Here is a 20777-nt window from a genome sequence, read left to right on the forward strand (position 1 = left end):
AGAAAGAATTGGATTCATGAAGAAAATGAACTAACCAACTCTATTTAATAAATAAACGTACAGTCATCTATGAGTATCTGCAGAGGATCGATTATAGGACCCCTCACAAAATACTAAAATCCACAGATGCTCAATGCCTTATATAAAATGGTACACAGTATGTGTATATATATCTTCCTTGTTGTTAAACCTTTTATCCACCTGCATTAGAGGTTAAAATAAAAGAATTTCAACATACCTTTTTCATAGTCAAACAACAGGTGAGATCATGATATACCACAGGCACAAAATCTTTTGACAGATGAACATCAAATTCTACAAAGGCTGCACCCTGAAAAAAATAAACAAGTACTTGAAAAATATTATCTGGCCAACAATATATCTAAAACCAGAAGGACAAGGAGTTCCCATCATGGTGCAGTGGAAACAAATCCGACTAGGAACCATGAGGTTTCGGGTTCCATCCCTGGCCTTGCTCAGTGGGTTAAGGATCCGGCATTGCCATGAGCTGTGGTGTAGTTTGTAGACTTGGGCTCGGATTTGGCATTGCTGTGGCTGTAGCATAGGCCCGCAGCTGTAGTTCCAATTAGACCCCTAGCCTGGGGACCTCATATAACGAGAGTGCAGCCCAAAAAAAGCAAAAATAAATAAATAAATAAATAAAATGAGGAGGACATGAGAAATTTGCTATTTGCTATAAAATTATTGACCTGTCCAAAAAAAAAAAAAAAAAAACTTCATGAATTCTTTAAGGTTATACTTCATGTTTTTTTTCTAAAAGTAATTTCTTCTCATAAAACAATTGTAATTTGTTTTGCAAGAGCACAGATATTTTTTCCTGGCAAAAAAAATAGGCACTGATCCCACTGGAATACACCCCGGGTTCCCTCTGGGGCAGTTACGAATTCCACAAGTGTCACCTCTTCTTCTGCTACTACTAGCAGAAATAGAGCCTAAGAGGAGCCTGGAGCATGGCTTGTTACTTTGCCTCTTGCTACCCCTGCACACTGTAACTGGACAGCAAAACTTCAAAGGTGAGGTGGGAACAAGATTAAACTGCAGTCTCTACTCTGCTCCTTGCTGCACTTGTGTGGCACACTTTATAGCTTTTTTTTAAAAAAATAAAACCTCAATCAGATAAGGAAAGAAACTAACTTCTCCTGAAAAGATAGAGAAAGCAGAAATGGGCAAGGAGAATGAAGCACATGCCAAATTTGCCAACAGAAGCTGAAACAGAAGGTGAACACAAATATACTTAAAGTTTTGTATGGTTTTGTTTCCTTTTTGGGCTGCCCCATGGCATATGGTTCTCGGGCCAGGGACTGTATCTGAGCCACAGTTGCAACCGATGCGACTGCTGCAGCAAGAGCTATTTCCTGGCCCAGGAACTCCACAGGCCACAGGGTGGCCAAAAAAGAAGAAAAAAAAAAAATCAGTAAATGGGCAGAACTGAAGAGACATTTTTGCAAAGAGAAAATGCAGATGGTCAAGTAACATGAAAGGATGCTCTACATCACCAATCATCAGGGAAATACTAATCAAAACCACAAAGAGATACCACCTGACACTTGTCAGAATGGCTATCACCAAAAGAACACAAATAACAAATGTGGAGAAAGGGAACCCTCCTACACTGTGGCAGGAATGTAAACTGGTATAGTCACTGTGGAAAACAATGTGAAGGTTTCTCAAAAAAACGAAAATGGGGAGTTCCCATCGTGGTGCAGTGGTTAACGAATCCGACTAGGAACCATGAGTTTGCAGGTTCGATCCCTGGCCTTGCTCAGTGGGTTAAGGATCCAGTGTTGCCATGAGCTTCAGTATAGGGTGCAAACGTGGCTCGGATCCCGAGTTGCTGTCGCTCTGGCTTAGGCTGGCAGCAACAGCTCCAATTCAACCCCTAGCCTGGGAACCTCCATGTGCCATGGGCATGGCCCTAGAAAAGGCAAAAAGACAAACAAAAAAACAAACAAAAAACTAAATTGAAACTACCATGTATCCTAGCAATTTCATTCCTAGGTATATAACTGGGAAAAAAGAAAAAAAAAAAAAAAAGACTAACTTGAAAAGATAAATGTACCCCAATGTCCACAGCAGTATATTATTTATAATAGCTAAGATATATGGAAGCGACCTAAGTGTCCATCAACAGATGAATGGGTAAAGATGTGGTGTGTATACGTGTATATACACACAATGGACTACTACTCAGCCATAAAAAAGAATGAAATTTTGCCATCTGTAACATGGATGGACTTGGAGGATAATGTGCTAAGTGAAATAAGTCAAATTTGTCAGAGAAAGACAAATACTGTGCGATAACACTTGTCTGTGGAATCTAAAGAATATAAAAATTGAATTTCCGTTGTGGCTCAGCAGTAACAAAACCTGACAAGTGTTCATGAGGTTGCAGGTAAGATCCCTGGCCTCACTCAGGGGGTTAACTATCTGGCATTGCTGTGGCTGTGGCGTAGGCTGGCAGCTGCAGCTCCTATTAGACCTCTAACTTTCATATGCTGTATGCATGGCACTAAAAATATATATAGGCTGGCAGCTGCAGCTCCTATTAGACCTCTAACTTTCATATGCTGTATGCATGGCACTAAAAATATATATATATATAAATTAGTGAATAAGACAAAAAAGATATAGATTCACAGACAGATACAGAGAACAAACTAGTGGTTACCAGTGAGAAGAGGGAAGAGGAAAGGGGCCATATAGCAGTAGGGGATTAAAAGGTATAAATTACTATGCATAAAATAAGTAAGTGGATAAGTCATGAGATCCTGCTATATAGCACAAGGAACTACATCTCATCACTTGTGAAGGAACAGAATAGAGGATAATGTGAGAAAAAGAATGTATACGTATGTATAACTGAGTCATGTTACTGTACAGCAAAAATTGAGAGAACACTGTAAATCAACTACAAGAAAAAAGCAAAATTGAAAAAATAAATATAAAAAGTGCATTAAAAGCAGCATAATTTCAGGAGTTCCTGTTGTGGCACAGTGGAAATGAATCCGACTGGGAACCATGAGGTTTCAGTTTCGATCCCTGGCCTCACTCAGTGGGTTAAGGATCTGGCATTGCCGTGAGCTGCAGTGTAGGTTGCAGTAGCAGCTCGGATCTGGCATTGCTGCGGCTGTGGTGTAGGCCAGCTGCTACAGCTCCAATTAGACCCCTAGCCTGGGAACCTCCATATGCCACGGGTGTGGCCCTAAAAAAATAAAGAAAAAAAGGCAGCATAACTTCCAGATCCCTGTTTTGGGCTCCTCTATTTGGGTCACAGCAAACCAGGAGGAATGGGATTTTAAGAGTGAAAAAGGACAAGCCCTTGTTAAACAGGAAAAGAAAAAAATGACATTCTTGGGAGTTCCCATGGTGGCTCAGTGGTTAACAAATCTGAGGATGAGGATTGGATCCCTGGCCTCACTCATGGGTTAAGGATCTAGCATTGCTGTAAGCTGTGGAGTAGGTTGGCAGCTGTAGCGCCAATTCCACTCCCAGTCTGGGAACTTCCATATGTTCCAGGTGTAGCCCGAATAAGACAAAAGACCAAAAAAAAAAAAAAAAAAAAAAAAGAGAGACGTTCTTAACCAAAAATTTCTTGAGGACAGCCATTAATAAAAGGTCTATAGCATTATTCCCTTGGAAGTTTCTTACAACAGATATTCCCACTAAGTTATCATGTCTTTTGTGTGCATGTGTGTGTGTTTTTAGGGCCAAACCCACAGCACAGGGAGGTTCCCAGGCTAGGGGTAGAATTGGAGCTACAGCTACCGGCCTACACCACAGCCACAGCAACGCCAGATCTGAGCCATATCTGAAACCTATACCACAGCTTACAGCAACACTAGATAGATCCTTAACCCACGGATCAAACCCATGTCCTCATGGATACTTGGCTGGTTAACTGCTGAGCCACAAGGGAGCTCCAAAGCTATCATGTCTTATCACAAATTATTAGAGGGCGTAGCTTTCCCCAGTTAAATATACATACATATATCTCATGCCAAATTTCATCTTTAAGTGAAAGAGATCCTGATTCAATTTCGTGCTGTCTCAAATCCTGTGGAATGTGATGCTATAAAAATAAACATACTGGAGTTCCTGTTGTGGCTCAGTGGAAATGAATCTGACTAGTACCCATGAGGAGGCAGGTTCAATCCCTGGTCTCGCTCAGTGAGTTGAAAATCCGGCTTTAGTGGGAGCTGTGGCATAGGTCACAGACACAGCTTGGATCTCCCGTGGCTGTGGCTGCGGTATAGGCTGGCAAATACAGCTCTGATTCGACCCCTAGCCTGGGAACTTCCATATGCCATGGCTGCGGCCCTAAAAAGACAAAAAGACAAAAAAAAAATAATAAATAAATGTGCAATTATATCTAAACAAAATAATCTACTAGGATATATTTTACAGCACAAGAAATACATCCAATATTTTATAACAGCTATAAACTGAGTATAACATTTAAAAATTGTGCATCAGTATATTGTACACATGTAATTAATGTATTATATATCAATTATACCTCTAACTAATTAATTTTAAAATGATGCTTAGGATTCCTTTGTTTTAATCCTAATCTTCGCCATGAATTTAAATACAAATGCCTAAAAATACTTCACTTAGATATTTAGAAGAAGCATATTCTCCCTTTTGCCCTATTAATGCATACTGGAGAAAGCTTCCCAGACCCACAATCTCTTTACTCTTCCACCTTTGGACCAATAGCCCAAAGTTGTTTAAAGAAAAAACGTCCACTTACGTGACTAGCAGCATTTCTTAAAGAAGCAATAGTATTTTCCTGAACTTTAGCAAGCCTGAAACAGAAATATACAGAAATATACCTTTCATTACCATAGGAAAATAAAAAAATATAAAGAAGTCACCTATATTTTTGACCATGGATCCATTACTTATTCTTTATTTTGAGGTTAATTTTGCCAAACCCCAATATAAGATTGTGATCATCAAACATGGTTGGTGTGGCATTTATTCCATAACTCAAGCTCTAACGACTACAGGTATTTACACATTGAATACAGACATATCCTATACCAAGACAGACATCCCCAAGTGAGGTGATCAACTAAGAAAAAAACAGGAGTTCCTGCTGTGGCTCAGTGGTTAATGAATCCGACTAGGAACCATGAGGTTGCGGGTTTGATCCCTGGCCTTGCTCAGTGGGTTAAGGATCCAGCGTTGCCGTGAGCTGTGGTGTAGGTTGCAGACGCCGCTAGGATCCTGAGCTGCTGTGGCCCTGGCATAGGCTGATGGCTGCAGCTCCAACCAGACCCCTAGCCTGAGAACCTCCATATGCTGCGGGAGCGGCCCTAGAAAAGGCAAAAAGACAAAAAAAAAAACTTATCAAGGATGCACTACCAAATATTAATATTACACAAATATTCAACCTACTGAGCAGTTGTTGTAGAATTCCCTGCACCTCGATGTCCAACATCCAATGGTGTTCTTGGCTTCCAATACTTGGAAAATGAGGATTTCATGTCACAACCATATCCTGGTAATGGCTTAATAATTATATAGTCAACTTTTACAAGAAAAAAATGAAAAGGGAAAGAAATGAAAACCATTAAAAAGGTCACAATAAACTCAACTACACTTAAATGCCACTCTAACTTAATCTATCAAATAGAAAAAAAACAAGTCAAGACTTAAAGCTTAGATATGTCTTCAATGTATTAGTCAATATTCTAAAACTTATTTTTACCATTCTCAAAAGCTCAATCTGAAACTAATTAAAATCCTAACTTAACCTTTGTTTATTTGCAAAGGGCCACCCCACTTCGCCAGGCTTACCTCTCACTTTGCCTATTGTTTTTCTAGAATTTCTGCTCATGATGGGAAGGGTAAGGATTCCAGCACTTTTCCCGCTCTCCGCAATAGTGGATGATAAGAGGCATGCTGTACCCACATGCCCAGGAAGAGCATCACCCTGAACGACATGCTCACTGAGATCTTCCTGGAAAATGAGGTTAAGAATAACTCAAATTCTTACGCTTGTAGACTTATATATTCTTATACTTTCTTATATTTTCCATTTAGGAGTTTCCACTGTGGCACAAGAGCACTGGCAGCATCTCTGGAGCACTGATATGCAGGTTTGATCCCAGGCCTGGCACAGTGGGTTAAGGATCTGGTGTTGCCATTAACTGCTGTGTAGGTTCCAAATGTGGATCAGATCTGATCCTTGGCCCAGGAACAGCCAAAAAAGGAAAAAATATGAGTTTCCCTCATGGTGTCATGGAAACGAATTCAGTCCGTATCCATGAGAATGTTGAGTTCAATCCCTGACCTCGCTCAGTGGGTTGGGGATACGGCATTGCCATGAACTGTGGTGGAGGTCACAGACGTGGCTTGGATCCCACAATGCTGTAGCATAGGCCCGCAGCTGTAGCTCTGATTCAACCCTTACCCTGGAACCTCCATATGTCGCAGGTGTAGCACGAAAAAGCATGCATACATATACACACACACACACACACACACACACACACACACACACGTGTATATATACACACACACAATTTTTTTTCCATTTAAAGATCAAAAGACAACCTTTACATAACTCAGAATATAGGGAGGAAGATCAATAAGAAATCCAATCAAACTTATATTCAGGTACGTTAGATAGCTTGGTTGTAATATACATCTTCTTTGGTATACAAAAATATTTTGGAGTTCCCATCATGGCTCAGCGGAAACAAATCCAACTAGGAACCATGAGGCTGCAGGTTCAACCCCTGGCCTCGGTCAGTGGGTTAAGGATCCGGCGTTGCCGTGAGCTGTGGTGTAGGTCGCAGACGCAGCTTGGATCCCGCGTTGCCTGGGAACCTCCATATGCCACGGGTGCGGCCCTAGAAAAGGCAAAAAGACAAAAAAAAAAAAAAAAAAAAAAAAAAAAAAATTTCATGTATACTATATTTAAGAGTTTATGTATTACTTTATTAATCATAACTGATGATTTGCACTTCTGATCCTCTAACATGTACTGGCAAATTTTAAGCACTGACTGAAAGTTTCTAAGTACTTCTATATTCAAAGTCTTAAATATACCTGTAGTGACTTTAAATGTACATTTTATCCTTTAAAAATGCACCTACACAATGACAGAGGGATATTAACTCCCTAGGACACCAAAGATTCACTTTGAGATTACACAGGGTGTTTCTTTCAGTCTAGTCTATGAATACATTAGTAATTCTGCTAACCATGTGTTCCCGTCATGGCTCAGCAGTTAACAAACCCCACTAGTATCCATGAGGATGTAGGTTCGATCCCTGGCCTTGCTCAGTGGGTTAAAGATCCAGCATTGCTGTGAGCTGTGGTGTAGGTTGGCAGCTGTAGCTCTGATTTGACCCCTAGCTTGGGAACCTCCATATGCCACAGGTGTGGCCCTAAAAAGACAAATAAATAAATAAAATAATAAACAAAACTGCTAACCAAATAAAAGGGAAGTTAAACTATTCAAGAGATTATTACAAGGTAGATATTAAAAAAAAGGAAATGTTCAACCAAAACTGCCTTTTTTTTATAAAAAAAGTCTCAAGTGACATATAATTATAGGGTTTTTCTTTTCTTTGTTTTTGCCGTACCCATGTCATGCAGAGGTTTGCAGACCAGGGATTGGACCTGAGCCACAGAAGTGACAACTTGGGAGTCCTTAATCACCAGGCCACCAGGGAACTTCTAAGGGTTTTTTCTTTTCTTTTTTTTTACTTTTAGGGTGAACCTGCGGCATATGGAAATTCTCAGGCGAGGGGTCAAATCAGAGCTGCAGCTTCCAACCTACAACACAGCCACAGCAATTTGAAATTGAGCTGTGTCTGCAACCTATACCACTGCTCAGGGCAACGCCAGATCCTTAACCCACTGAGCAGGACCAAGGAAGGAACCTGCTTCTTCATGGATACTAGTCAGGTTCGTTACTGCTGAGCCACAACAGGCACTCCCTGTTTTTTTTAAATGTAGTTTTTTGAATGGAAATACTTTAAATTCTGTATAATGCAAGGTAGCCAAAAAGCCACTCACAGAGGCTATGTCAAAAGGCATTATCAGATTAAACAATTAAAGGATTGTTACAATAACTACGTGTAACAAGCATTACTTAATGAGTGCTAACAGATCCTGAAGTCTGCTGTTTAAAGGAATAGTAGCTAGATGCTACTGTTGGGCAGGGAATATTCCCTACCCTCAAAGATTTAAACTCTAATCTGGCGGAAATGGGAGCGGAAGTACCAAACAGCCAGGCACAATGGAGCAAGGACCTTAGGGGTGGACCCAGTATTATTTGTGAGGAGCGTCTGAATCACTGGGCCAGTAAGCTAGACAGTGCCAAGTAGCTCTGGAAAGTTGGCAGCAGAGATTCTGAACAACCAGGCACAACTGTCATACCAACTATTTTTCCTTACATATTTATAATATCAATAAAGATCCAAAAAAGAATCCAGTTATAACTCCTGTAATAAAATCCTTCAATAAATCATACTGCAATGGTGAAGAGACTCAATCATGCTACTTAGTAACATCAGTTTGCCCACAAGGGTCACACAGCCCGCCCTTCTCCCATACCTGGAGGTTACTTTGGATAAAAGTCATTTATACTCAGAGCAGACACAGACATCAAGACATACAGTCATATTTGAAACATCGGTTCTGAAGTTCTCAATTATATTTAGTAGTACTTGGGTCTGTCAACTCCAAGTTTTTAAAATCTGCTAAAATGTACAGAGAAGAGTAAATATCTAAAAACTTATATGACTCATGGATTTACACAAATTAGACCACAACAAAAATCAAAACATATGTAAAAACAAGCTCAAGCCTGCATTCTTTCTCCCCCCCCCTCAGGGAAATGTACTTACCTCAAAAAAATCAAATATTAGTTCCAGGTTATCTGGTTCCATTGTCTGTATACTATATTCTGTCCAACGATCAGGCTGTAAGCCATACCCACACTCTGGCTGGGAATGCCTGCACTTGAACTCATTGTCACTTATTAAAGATATCTCCAGGCTGTTGGACATTTTGTGAAGGACAGTGGGAGATACTCTATCATCATCATCTTCCTCCAGACCCTCGAGTGTCAGCTTTACCCTGAATGGAAAAAATAATGAACTGCAAAACGTGGAAGAGCAAAATTTACACAAATGTTACCTAAATGTTAAAAAGGCTTCCCTGAATATGTTAAATCTTCAAATAACAAAAACATTATACAAAGAGTGCACATACCACAGGCTAAGGCATTAGTTATATTTTACAAAATAGTAATGTTTTTAATCTACACATATTACTTCAAAGTATTAAACGCTCATTATGCCTAAGGTTATTTTCATTATTTCTTTGGGTTTTTTAACATCTAAAGAATCTAAAGAGGTATTTACTATTATCCTACTTATAACTGGCTATCTCAATTTCTTGTTAGAAATTTCTTACACATATATTACAAAATTGAAACATACTGTTAGTGTGCATTAAAAAAAGGCTGCTAGAGTTGGAGGTGTAAATTTTTAAGTTTAATTACTAAAGAAAACTACTGTATTAAATATATACATATATGTATGCCTGGTGTGTGTGTGTGTGTGTGTGTGTGTGTGTATTTATATGTATGAATCCTTTTTATTGGCCTCAAGATATACTGAAGTTCCCAGGCCAGGGATCGAACCCGTCGTCCAGTTGCAACCTACACCACAGCTGTAGCAATGCCAGATCCTTAACCCACTGTGCCACAAGGAAGTTCCTGTATGTACCTTTTTTTTTTTTTTTTTTGGTCTTTTAAGCTCCACATACAAGGATCCAAGGTAGATGGACGTCCCCAGGCTAGGGGCAATCAAAGCTGCAGCTGCCAGCCTACTCCACCGCCATAGCAATGCCAGATCTTTAATGCACTGAGTGAGGGCAGGGATCAAACCCATGTCTTCATGGATACTAATCAAGTTCGTTACCACTGAGCAACAATGAGAACTCCTGTATGCACCTTTCTTAATGAAACAAATGAACAAAAAAAATAGACCGAGAGTCTAAAGCTCTTACAGACCCTACAGCAATGAAAACAAAAGATGAGCTACCCAAGCCATTGGGTCACAAAGACTAGTTTACTCACAATGAGAAGCAGTTAGTTGCACAGAGTATTTGTAATGCCCAAAAGTCAACTAAGGAGTTCCCGTCCTGGTGCAGCGGAAACGAATCCTATGAACCATGAGGTTGTGGGTTTGATCCCTGGCCTTGCTCAGTGAGTTAAGGATCTGGTGTTGCCATGAGCTGTGGTGTAGGTTACAGACGCAGCTCGGATTCCACATCACTGTGGCTGTGGCGTAGGCCAGCAGCTGAAGTGCTGATTAGATCCCTAGCCTGGGAACCTCCATATGCCATGGGTGTGGCCCTAAAAAGCAAAAAAGCAAAAACAAAAAGTCAACTAAATTCTAGAATACTTCTTGCACCAGTTGAAATGTAAACAGATTTGGAGTTCCTGCTGTGCCTCAGTGGGTTTAGAACTCGACTAGTATCCATGAGGATGTGGGTTCGATCCCTCGCCTTGTTCAGTGGGTTAAGAATCCAGCGCTGACGGCAGCAGGGGGTAGGTCACAGATGTGGCTTGGATTCTACACTGCAGTGGCTGTGGCGTAGGCTAGCAGCTGCCTGGGAACTTCCATATGCCACAGGCATGGCCGCAAAAAGAAAAAAGCAAACAAACAAACAAAAAAGAATCTGACGAAGCTGCTCAGTTCACTGCAGAGGCATGGGTTCAATCCCAGATCCAGCTTAGTAGGTTAAAAGATTGCGCATTGCTGCAGCTACAATATGGGAAGTTCCCTGGCCTGGGAACTTGCACATGCCCTGGGTGAGGCGATTAAAAAATTAAAAAACTAAAAAATAAGTGAAATAAAATAAAATGCAAACCGCTAACTATTTACAACAGCCCAGACATGAAAGCAACCTAAAATAAATGTCCATCAACAGAAGAATGGATAAAGATGTGGCATATTTATACAATGGAGTATTACTCAGACATAAAAAAGAATGAAATAATAAAAACAAATTATATGATATTGCTATGTGGAATCTTTAAAAGATACAAATGAACTTATATACAAAATAGAAATAGACCCACAGTCACAGAAAACAAATTTATGGTTACCAAAGGGGAAGGGGGAGGGGGATAAATTAGGAGTGTGAAATTAACATAAACATACTACTATATATAAAATAGATAAACAACAGTGACTTACTGTATAGCCCAGGGAACTATATTGATATTTAGTAACAACTTGGGAAAATAATCTGAACAAAATAGGATATATGTGTGTGTGTGTGTGTGTGTGTATATATATACACACACACACATATATATAGCTAATTTTGCTGTACACTGAAACTAATACAACACTGTAAATCAACAAAAAACATTTCTTAAAGAAAATTCAAATTAATTGCTGTTTATTAGTACACTGTTGCTAAGTTTAAAAGTCCTGATAATCCTTATAGATAACTTATGTTATAGGTGTAATCCATCACTGATATGAATTTTGGGGAAAAAAAGATGGTCAAAAAACATGAATTTCTAGCTATATATAATCATTTCAATAGGAAGCAGTTAATTTGTAGAGCTCATCCAAGCATGGTTATACAAAAATATTCCAATTTAAGCCTAAGCAGCGTAATAATGCATACACTCTTTCTACATAAACAACAGTATAGGACTCAGTATGCATTTGCAATCCAATCAGAACCCCAACCATTAATCTTCTATTAATTTCTTAATTATAGTCAAGGAAAAAAAATCTAATAAGCCCAACAATCCAAGGCTTTATATTCTACTGTTATCTTCATTTCAAGGTCTTATGCTAATATGATACAGTGATATTTTTTTAAACAATGTTATTTATTTATTTATTTATTTTTTTGGCCATACCATCCTGGGCCAGGTTCAAACCCATGCCACAGCAGCAACCCAAGCTGCTGCAGTGACAATCAAGAACCTTAACCCACTGACCCATGAGAGAACAATTTATTTGCTTAACATATAAATAACTCAGTTATTTATGATTAACTGATTAGAGAATCTTTGTGTTCAAATTGATCTTGTAGATCAATCATGTGGTTCAATTACCTCTGTTTTTCAAAAATAAACCAGAGGCCTAGAAAAGCTAATGCAGAGACAAAGTACACCCAAACTCCTTCATTCACTCTTAGAACAGCCAATGCAAAGGGCTGTGAATTGTTATCCAACCTTTCCCTACGTATTGTGATAAATAAATTCTATACTATTTTGGCAGTTAAAACATTTACGTATTTACAAACTGTAATATCATTTATGAATTTTATTATAAAGATAATGAGTATATTACTTCAGTTACTAAAAATGGCCCTTTCAACTCAACTCTGACATTGTCAGGAAAAGCTGCATTACATATAAGACTTAAGAGCTCTCAGCCGAAAGTTACAAAAAATGATAGGGTTGCCTGGATCATTGAGAAATCAGTTCAAAGATAAGCAAAATGACATTACAGAAAAATTAAATTACTTACTATTTAGCTATCTGTACAAAGCTTGACACTTATGTCTTAAATTAATATAAGATTAAAATGAAACCAATCTGAAACTGCTATGGTTAAGGAAAGGTTTTTTGTTTTCAAGCTATAGGCAAATTTAGGACACTGAAGGATATTTCCAACAGTCATTTTCCCCTGTTGGTACTATCCTCATCTCATTTAGCACAAAATAATTTCTGTAATATCAATTTTTAAACAAACTACTTGTTGCTTAAATAAGAAATTAAATGGTAGAAACTACAAAGATACATAAGCTTGGAAATCACTGATCTAAGTAAAAAACAATTTTCTGGTTTTAAATTTGGAGATTAAGACTAACGTAAGTAATTTAACTGTAGCAATTGTGAGGCAGGGAAGCAAGTCACTCTCATAAGATCCTGTACTTATTAGAAAATGTGACATTATCCACAAGTGTGTTATTTTCTTATTAAAGGCTAAAACCAGATGATCATAAATTTACAGCATTAGTGAAAATAAATGGCCCTAAGTAAGAAATACACATGGTCATACCTAAATCTAGATTTTTTAAATTTTTTCTTGGTTATTGAAACAGGAGGTTTTTCAGAATAATGCAAACGTAATCTGATTTCAGTCTGACACGTCAGCCATCCAGAATCCAGAGTCTCAACACCATCTGGCAGAGCAAATATGAAGAACAGTAATTATTATACACATTTAAAAAATAATCCAGTAAGTATAATATATACTGACAATTCTAGTTCACATTAACATCTTAATACACTCAGGTTATTTATCACTGGTATTTCTCTCCAAAGTAAATATACAAGCAGTCTTAAATTTGTCATTGAAAAGGAACCTTTGGAGTTCCCATTGTGGCTCAGTGATAACAAACTTGACTAGCATCCATGAGGATGCAGGTTCAATCCCTGGCCTCATTCAGTGGGTTAAGGATATGGTGTTGCCATGAGCTATGGTGTAGGTTGCAGACTCAGCTCAGATCCCAAGTTGCTGTGGCTGAGGTATAGGCAGGCAGCTCCAGCACCCATTTGACACCTAGCCTAGGAACTTCCATGTGCCACAGGTATGCCCCTAAAAAGCCAAAAAAAGAAAAGGAAACTTTATATGGGAGGGAGCTGAATAAATGTTAACGATTAGCCAAACTTTAACAATTAAAGTAAACTAAAACATTCTGATTGAATACACTATTGAAGTACTGCAAATCTATTTCAGAAAGAACACATAGTCTAAGACAGCTTCTAACTTAGCAGCTGTTGCACTACAGATCACTATTACACTTCCAAAGCTTCACATGAGATATTCAGCTAAAACTATACCACTATCACTGGGAGTGGAGATATGAGGAGCTAAGAACCAAACTGTGAGTATATAAATATACTCTCCATTTATATTCTGCCATAGATAAATCATATGATTTAAATTCCTTGTCAAGAGGACTTAAAAAAAATCTTTAGAAACATTAATATCATTCTCAAACATACTAGTTAAGACTAATTAAATATAATACTTTTAAATTACATTAATTCATATACCTGAAGTCACTAGCCAAATAAAAGCCAAAAGGATTAATTGATTGATTGATTGATTGATTGATTGATTTTTGCAACATCTGTGGCACATGGAGTTTCTGGGCCAGGGCCTGAATCCAAGCCCCAGCTGCAACCAGCACCACAACTGTGACAACACCAGATCCTTAACCCACTCTGCCACAGAGAGAACTCCTGATAGGACAAATTGTATTTATTTATTTACTTATTTACTTATTTATTTAGTCTTTTTAGGGCCACACTCAGAGCATATGGAGGTTACCAGGTTAGGGGTCTAATCAGAACTGTTGCTGCCAGCCTACACCAGAACCACAGCAACACCAGATCTGAGCCGCATCTGCAGCCTACACCACAGCTCATGGCAATGCCAGATCCTTAACCCACTGAGCGAGGCCAGGTATTGAAACCGCAAACTCATGGCTCCCAGTCAGATTCATTTCATCTGGCCACGGGAACTCCCTGACAGGATAAATTTTAAAGCATTCTTAGAACTAGTCTCTATTTTTGATACTGTTGTATTTTCCTTGTGCTGTTTCTAATGAAATGTGAGGCAATATCTAAGCCATATAAATGAAGTCTTTCAAAACTCAATCTCACTTACTGTGGATTCCAAATTGTCCATCATCAATAATAATTTCATTTTCTAGAATTGAAGGAAAATAGAAAACCTAGTTAAAATCCATGATGTATACAGAATGAACAATTGAGAAATCACTCATCTTAAGGGCTTTTTTAGAAATTAATTTAAAATATAAAAGCAGCCCAACATGAATAAGCATATTTATTGTAGCCCTCAATAAAGAAATCCCTTTTAAGGTGGCTATCAAACAGTAACGGTTCTTACATTCATGGTGATTATTCACAATGTTATAAGGAAAAGAAAAAAAACTCCTCGGAGAGGCACCGGGACAAACGTTATACCAACCAATGCATGAGACTGACAGGTTGCTGGATATCTCCTGGTTGATTTTTCAAACCAAATGTCTTGGCACAATTAAAATGCTTATTCTTACATAGTGCATATTCTGAACTTATCTAAAATATAATGCTCCTCAAATCCCAACTATTCTCTATAGCCAGCGAAAAGCTTTTCAAACAGCATGAACTTACCTGTATATACAGAGCTGTGAGGAACTACCAAAGAATAAGTGCTGGCACATTCCTTTCTAACAGAAATTTCAACTAAATAAGAAAAGCTGTTAAGCCCCACCCTCTGAGTAAAATACTAATTATCGTCCCTGCCACTTCCTTTCCCAGTTTACTGTAAACATAAGTCTGAAATATTTGTCAAAATAAGTGTAATACTTCCCAATAAAGATTGGTAGATTTCATACAACTCAAGTTCAGAAATTATATTTTTCCGAAAGTATAAAATAAATGTATTAAAAAGTCCAGAGGCAAAATCAACTTCTCAAAATGAGAAAACCTACTTAACTGCAAGATGATTCAAAATGCAACTTTTTTAAAATACTCAATTCCTAATATTTCCAGCCTCAGTATGGGACTCTTACAATTCTAAAGTATGCTACCATAAAAAATTTAAATATACTATAAAAAATGTATTAAAATATATAAAAAGAAAATCCAATAAAGAGGATGGAATGAGATATCTGTTTAAATGAGATTTGTCCTAGCTACAGGGTAAAGCAGAATCTCTCATTACATTCTAATCTAAGCTGGTAACTAGCAAGCCATTTATTATCTTTAAACTCTAATTTTCTCTAGAAACTAAAAGTCAATTTATAGATGAAACCAAGTGGTTAATTTAATGCATGTGAAATGAACTTCAAATTTTAATCTCAGTACGGAAAACGAAATTCAAAAATACTTGTATGAAGAGAATGCCATTTTTAGGCACAAGAAAACAAAGTTTAAACAAACAAAAACCTATCTGAATAGCAACTTTAATAGAGTCAGTAGAGTATTAGGGGGAAAATGTCTGCTACAACCAAGAAATTCGAATTCATTCATACAGCTTTATTCAAGTATTTACTAGTTTCAAAAAACCCATAAATAACTTATTCTATTATTATTCAAAGTTTAAAAATGCAAGAATCTTTGTTTTGGATTAATTCTTTCCTCAAATGTTCTCTACATTCTCTGAGCAAGTAATCAAATAGCACCACAAATGCTCAGTCAAGAAGAATGCTGTTTTTTGAAATTTTGTAACTACTCCAAATGGAAATATATACTCCACAATAAACTCTAACCCAAGAAATTAAAAATAAGAAGGCAAGCATTTCTAATAGTTTATAAAGAAAGGTAATTAAGAACTGTACACTAAGTGAAACTTGTACTACTATGCATTGACCTTAACTTTAGAATAAATATTAAATCCCACTAAGCCATTTTGCAGCATATTAGTAACTTTATGCATATGCCTCAAACAGATGCAGTTAATGCCCATACCTAAAGGGGTTATTGATCGTGGTTGTAGATGAGTCTCCCACTTGTGAACTATGACTTGACATGGACCACCGATAGTCTGCAATTTAAAAGTTAAACGTCTGCAATAATTTCTTATATCTTATTTTCTACCCATGATGCCATTAGATGTCTGTGGCCTAAGTCTTAAACTAAGTATGAAACCAAGAGATTCATCTTGTAAATATCAATATTATATGCTAATAATCAGGAATGTACCAGGTCACAAAACATAATGAGTGCTGGAAGAAAATGAGGGTGAGGCAGTCAACAAAGAAAAATGAGATGAACTGGTACATAAAACCATCTTAAATTCATTCTTAAATCTTCCTGCAATACTCCTTCTTAATCTTTAACTGGTATTCTGTCCTAAATTAAAGTTACCACCAAATATACTTTATGCTTGGTATGCTGGCAGTCAATGAGATATTACTGGATAAACTATCTCATCTTAAGTAAGAATCCAAATGCTCAGAAAAAGCCTAAACTCTGATAGTACAAATAGCAGGAACAAATACTTCAAGATCAATTATCATAAGTTACTCAAGGAACAAGCAGGCATAATAAAGCACTTCATTACATATATTTAACTTGTAAGTAGGAATCAGGAAGAATATCAGCTTCTCATATCATAGTAACTAGTGTTACTAAAGAGCACAGGAAGCCCTAAGGACACATGCATGGACAAATCTCAAGAACAAATCTGATTAAAGGGCAATGAACATCCAGTTTTACTCTTTAACACCTTAAAATTTATCAATTCATACAGTGTGACAATACCTAATACTGTCATCTGTGATCAAGTTCTCTTACTAAAAAAGAAAATAAAACTTTATGTATTGTTGATCATGTCTGCAGTGATTCAAAAGCAAGAAAAAACTACCACAAAGATTCCCTGTGTATTCTGAAAGGACTGCAGGATGAAATGCTTAATTTTTCTTTAATTAGTGGAACAACAACAAAAAAAATTGACTAATTTAACTTATGCGCCAAAACTCAGTCTCTAAATACAATTTTAAAAACAAAATTTCAAAGAGTTCCCATTGTGGCTCAGTGGTTAACGAATCCAACTAGGAACCATGAGGTTTTGGGTTCGATCCCTGGCCTTGCTCAGTGGGTTAAGGATCCAGCGTTGCCATGAGCTGTGGTGTAGGTTGCAGACACGGCTCAGATCCCGAGTTGCTATGGCATAGGCTGGCAGCTGTAGCTCCAATTTAGACCCCTAGCCTGGGAACCTCCATATGCTGCAGGTGCGGCCCCAGAAAAGACAAAAAAAAAATTTTCAAACTATAACCTGACAACATATTTTACTTTTTTTCTTCTCTAAATGTGTTCTGAAGAAATTTAGTAAAAAAAAAATAAAGAGGAGCAAAAAGAAAAATCACCTATTATCATATTACTTAGGGATAATTACAGTCAATATTTTCACATACAATCTTCAAACCCTTTTCTAGGCATATTTACTCTTAAAAGTCTACAACAGGAGTTCCCTTCGTGGCTCAGCGGTTAACGAACCCGACCAGGATCCATAAGGATTCGGGTTTGATCCCTGGACTCTCTCAGTGGGTTAAGGATCCTGCGTTGCCATGAGCTGTGGTATAGGTTGCAGACACGGCTCAGATCCCGCATTGCTGTGTCATAGGCTGACAGCTGTAGCTCCGATTAGACCCCTAGCCTGGGAACTTCCATATGCCTCAGGCGCAACCCTAAAAGAGCAAAAAAAAAAAAAAACAAAACAAAAAAACAAAAACAAAAAAAAACCTCTACAATATAACAAGCTTCTCTCTATATTACATCTTTAAATGGTAGTAAATATCTTTAACATTTTATAGAATTTCAATATTGATTTTATTTATAATGTGCCAAATGCTAAGTATATAACCAATTAAGCATATTAAGCAATTAAGACACAAGAGATAATTCAGCCACTTAACCAGATATTAAAATCTTTTTTAAAACTTGCAAAATTTGAAGTTCGAAAACTAAAATTACATTAGATATTCAATTCCTTAATCCTGAGATAATACAGGAAATACTCATTTTCTCTAGCTGAATACCTCCTTTTTATAAGGGTTGACTAATAAATTGTGAGAATGTTTTTAAAAATGTGACACTGCTTATAACAAAATATGGTGAATTACACTGAAAAACAAGGAATGTCTGATCCTACATCTTCCAGACACTGTTTGACTTTAAGCATTCTGGCTGCCATAATGGGCAGCCAGAAATAACCTATTCCCTTCTTCCGCCCCTCCCATGTCCCCTGCAGCTGCCTCAAAAAAGAAAAAAAGAAGAAAAAAAAAGAAATCCTCTTTGCTACAAAAAGGTGTAGATCCACAGTCTTAAAAAATTACTAATCAAAAGTTATCTAAAAGGGTGCAATGAACGCAACAGTAAATTTTTTTTGGCCCCACCAGCAGCATGCAGAAGCTCCCAGGAGACCAGGAATCAAACCTGTACCACCACAAGTGACCCAAGCCACTGCAACAACATTGCTGGATCCTTAACCTGTTGAGCCACCAGGGAACTCTAACAGTGGGGATTAAAAGTGGGTAGGAGAGACTTTTTGTTTTTAATTCATGTGTCAGGAATTTCACAAAGTGTTGACTGTATTATCTACACTTAATCATGTAAGAATAGCCCTGCGGATTACACATTTAGAGGCAACATATTTTAGTAGTAATTTTTAAAACTCCACCCCTATCTGTTTTAGTAACAAATCCACTAATCATGGCATAAAACTAATTAGGTTTGAACAAAATGGAATCTTGAGGAGCAGTCCAAAGAGTCAACACAACAAATGATACATAGCTGTGTCTACTAGCATTTACACTAAAAATCCATGGTTGGTACACAAAAAATTATAATACTGACAAATGAACCCAAATTTTAAATACAATGAATTTCCAAAATTGTTATGACTACTTGAAGGTCATAATGACAGCTTTCTTAAACAGTTATTGACATCACTCAGTTACATCCAGCACTGAGAGAAAGAAATAAGATGGTATAAAGTGTAGACTGGGGTTTTCATTTTTAATAAACTACCAATCAAAATTATTTCTCTTGTAGTATCACTGCTTTCAAATATCATAAAAACTGTAAATAAAAACCTTAAAATGTTCACTGCTTTTTTATACAAATTTGAAAAAGTGAAAAAAAAATGCATGTGAAAGGGGTTCTGAAGAATTTGTATCTTTGATGGCAACAGTCAGACCCACATTTATTTTTAAAAAAATCACTATTTTTAGGGAGTTCCTGTCGTGGCACAGCGGAAATGAATCTGACTAGGAATCATGATGTTGTGGGTTCGATCCCTGGCTTTCACTCAGTGGGTTAGGGATCCGGTGTTGCCATGAGCTGTGGTGTAGGTTGCAGACATGGCTTGGATCTGGCATTGCTGTGGCTGTGGTGTAAGCCAGCAGCTACAGCTCCAGTTCGACCCCTAGCCTGGAAACCTCCATATGCTGCAGGTGCAGCCCTAAAAAGCAAAAAAAAATCACTATTTAATAAGACTAGTAAGAAAAAGGTCACCTAGGAATGAGTAAGTCAAAGAAGAACAGGCCAACATACATCTCTAAGACAGTTCAAATTCGAAGCTAAGGGTATTCAGCATACAGAAGAATTTTATTATAATAAGAAGCCATTATACAAAAATGACAAGCCAGGCTATTTTGAAAATAAACAACTGTTTGCCTATCACAGATGACTGATTCTTTTGTTAAAGGATTTAAACAAAAACCAAGGGAGATTAAGAACAAAGGAAGAGTTTGTAATGAATCTATGGGTGAACGTTAACATCTATAAAAATTAAAAGCAGATGTTACTGAAAAATAAAGAGCTACTTCACTGAAATGAAGGAAAAAATTTCAAAGATGACATAATTAAAAATTGGCTAACATCTCAACAACTCCTAACTCCAGCCACAAATAAAAAGGGGTGTTTAAATTACATGTTAATTCAAAAATTATCATTGGTGAAGATGTGAAATTAATGGGTTATCTGCAGAGTCACAGTAATGTTTTCATTTCAGGAATATCTACTACCTTTGTTTGCTATGTTTAAATAAGATAATATTTGTCACAATTCAACATATTCTATTGTCACTTAATTCAACATATACTTATTCTAACCCTACAAAGTGTGAGGATATATACCTGTGAATAATTGAGAAAAATGACAAGACTCTGAACTTCTATATTAAAAGGAAAATCCCAGAAAGAGCAGATTATACAAGAAAAAAATATGA

At 37.3% G+C, this 20777-nt stretch overlaps 1 protein-coding gene across 3 annotated transcripts in view; it reads right to left on the minus strand.

Annotated features, from left to right (window-relative positions):
* Positions 1–20777, minus strand: part of GPCPD1 (glycerophosphocholine phosphodiesterase 1) — a 55568-nt gene that overhangs the window by 20132 nt on the left and 14659 nt on the right. For 2 of the 3 annotated variants that reach the window (XM_021078049.1, XM_021078050.1), the window contains exons 5-12: positions 16514–16589; positions 14706–14747; positions 13089–13212; positions 8892–9123; positions 5827–5989; positions 5425–5557; positions 4775–4829; positions 239–331 (exon numbers count right to left, since the gene is read on the minus strand). In XM_021078049.1, coding sequence (XP_020933708.1) covers positions 239–331; positions 4775–4829; positions 5425–5557; positions 5827–5989; positions 8892–9123; positions 13089–13212; positions 14706–14747; positions 16514–16589 — 918 coding nt within the window. The remainder of the gene's footprint in view (positions 1–238; positions 332–4774; positions 4830–5424; positions 5558–5826; positions 5990–8891; positions 9124–13088; positions 13213–14705; positions 14748–16513; positions 16590–20777) is intronic. The other variant, XR_002340071.1, reaches the window with a different exon arrangement.

This window comes from Sus scrofa, chromosome 17, assembly GCF_000003025.6.
Source record: "Sus scrofa isolate TJ Tabasco breed Duroc chromosome 17, Sscrofa11.1, whole genome shotgun sequence".
Lineage (NCBI taxonomy): Eukaryota > Metazoa > Chordata > Mammalia > Artiodactyla > Suidae > Sus > Sus scrofa.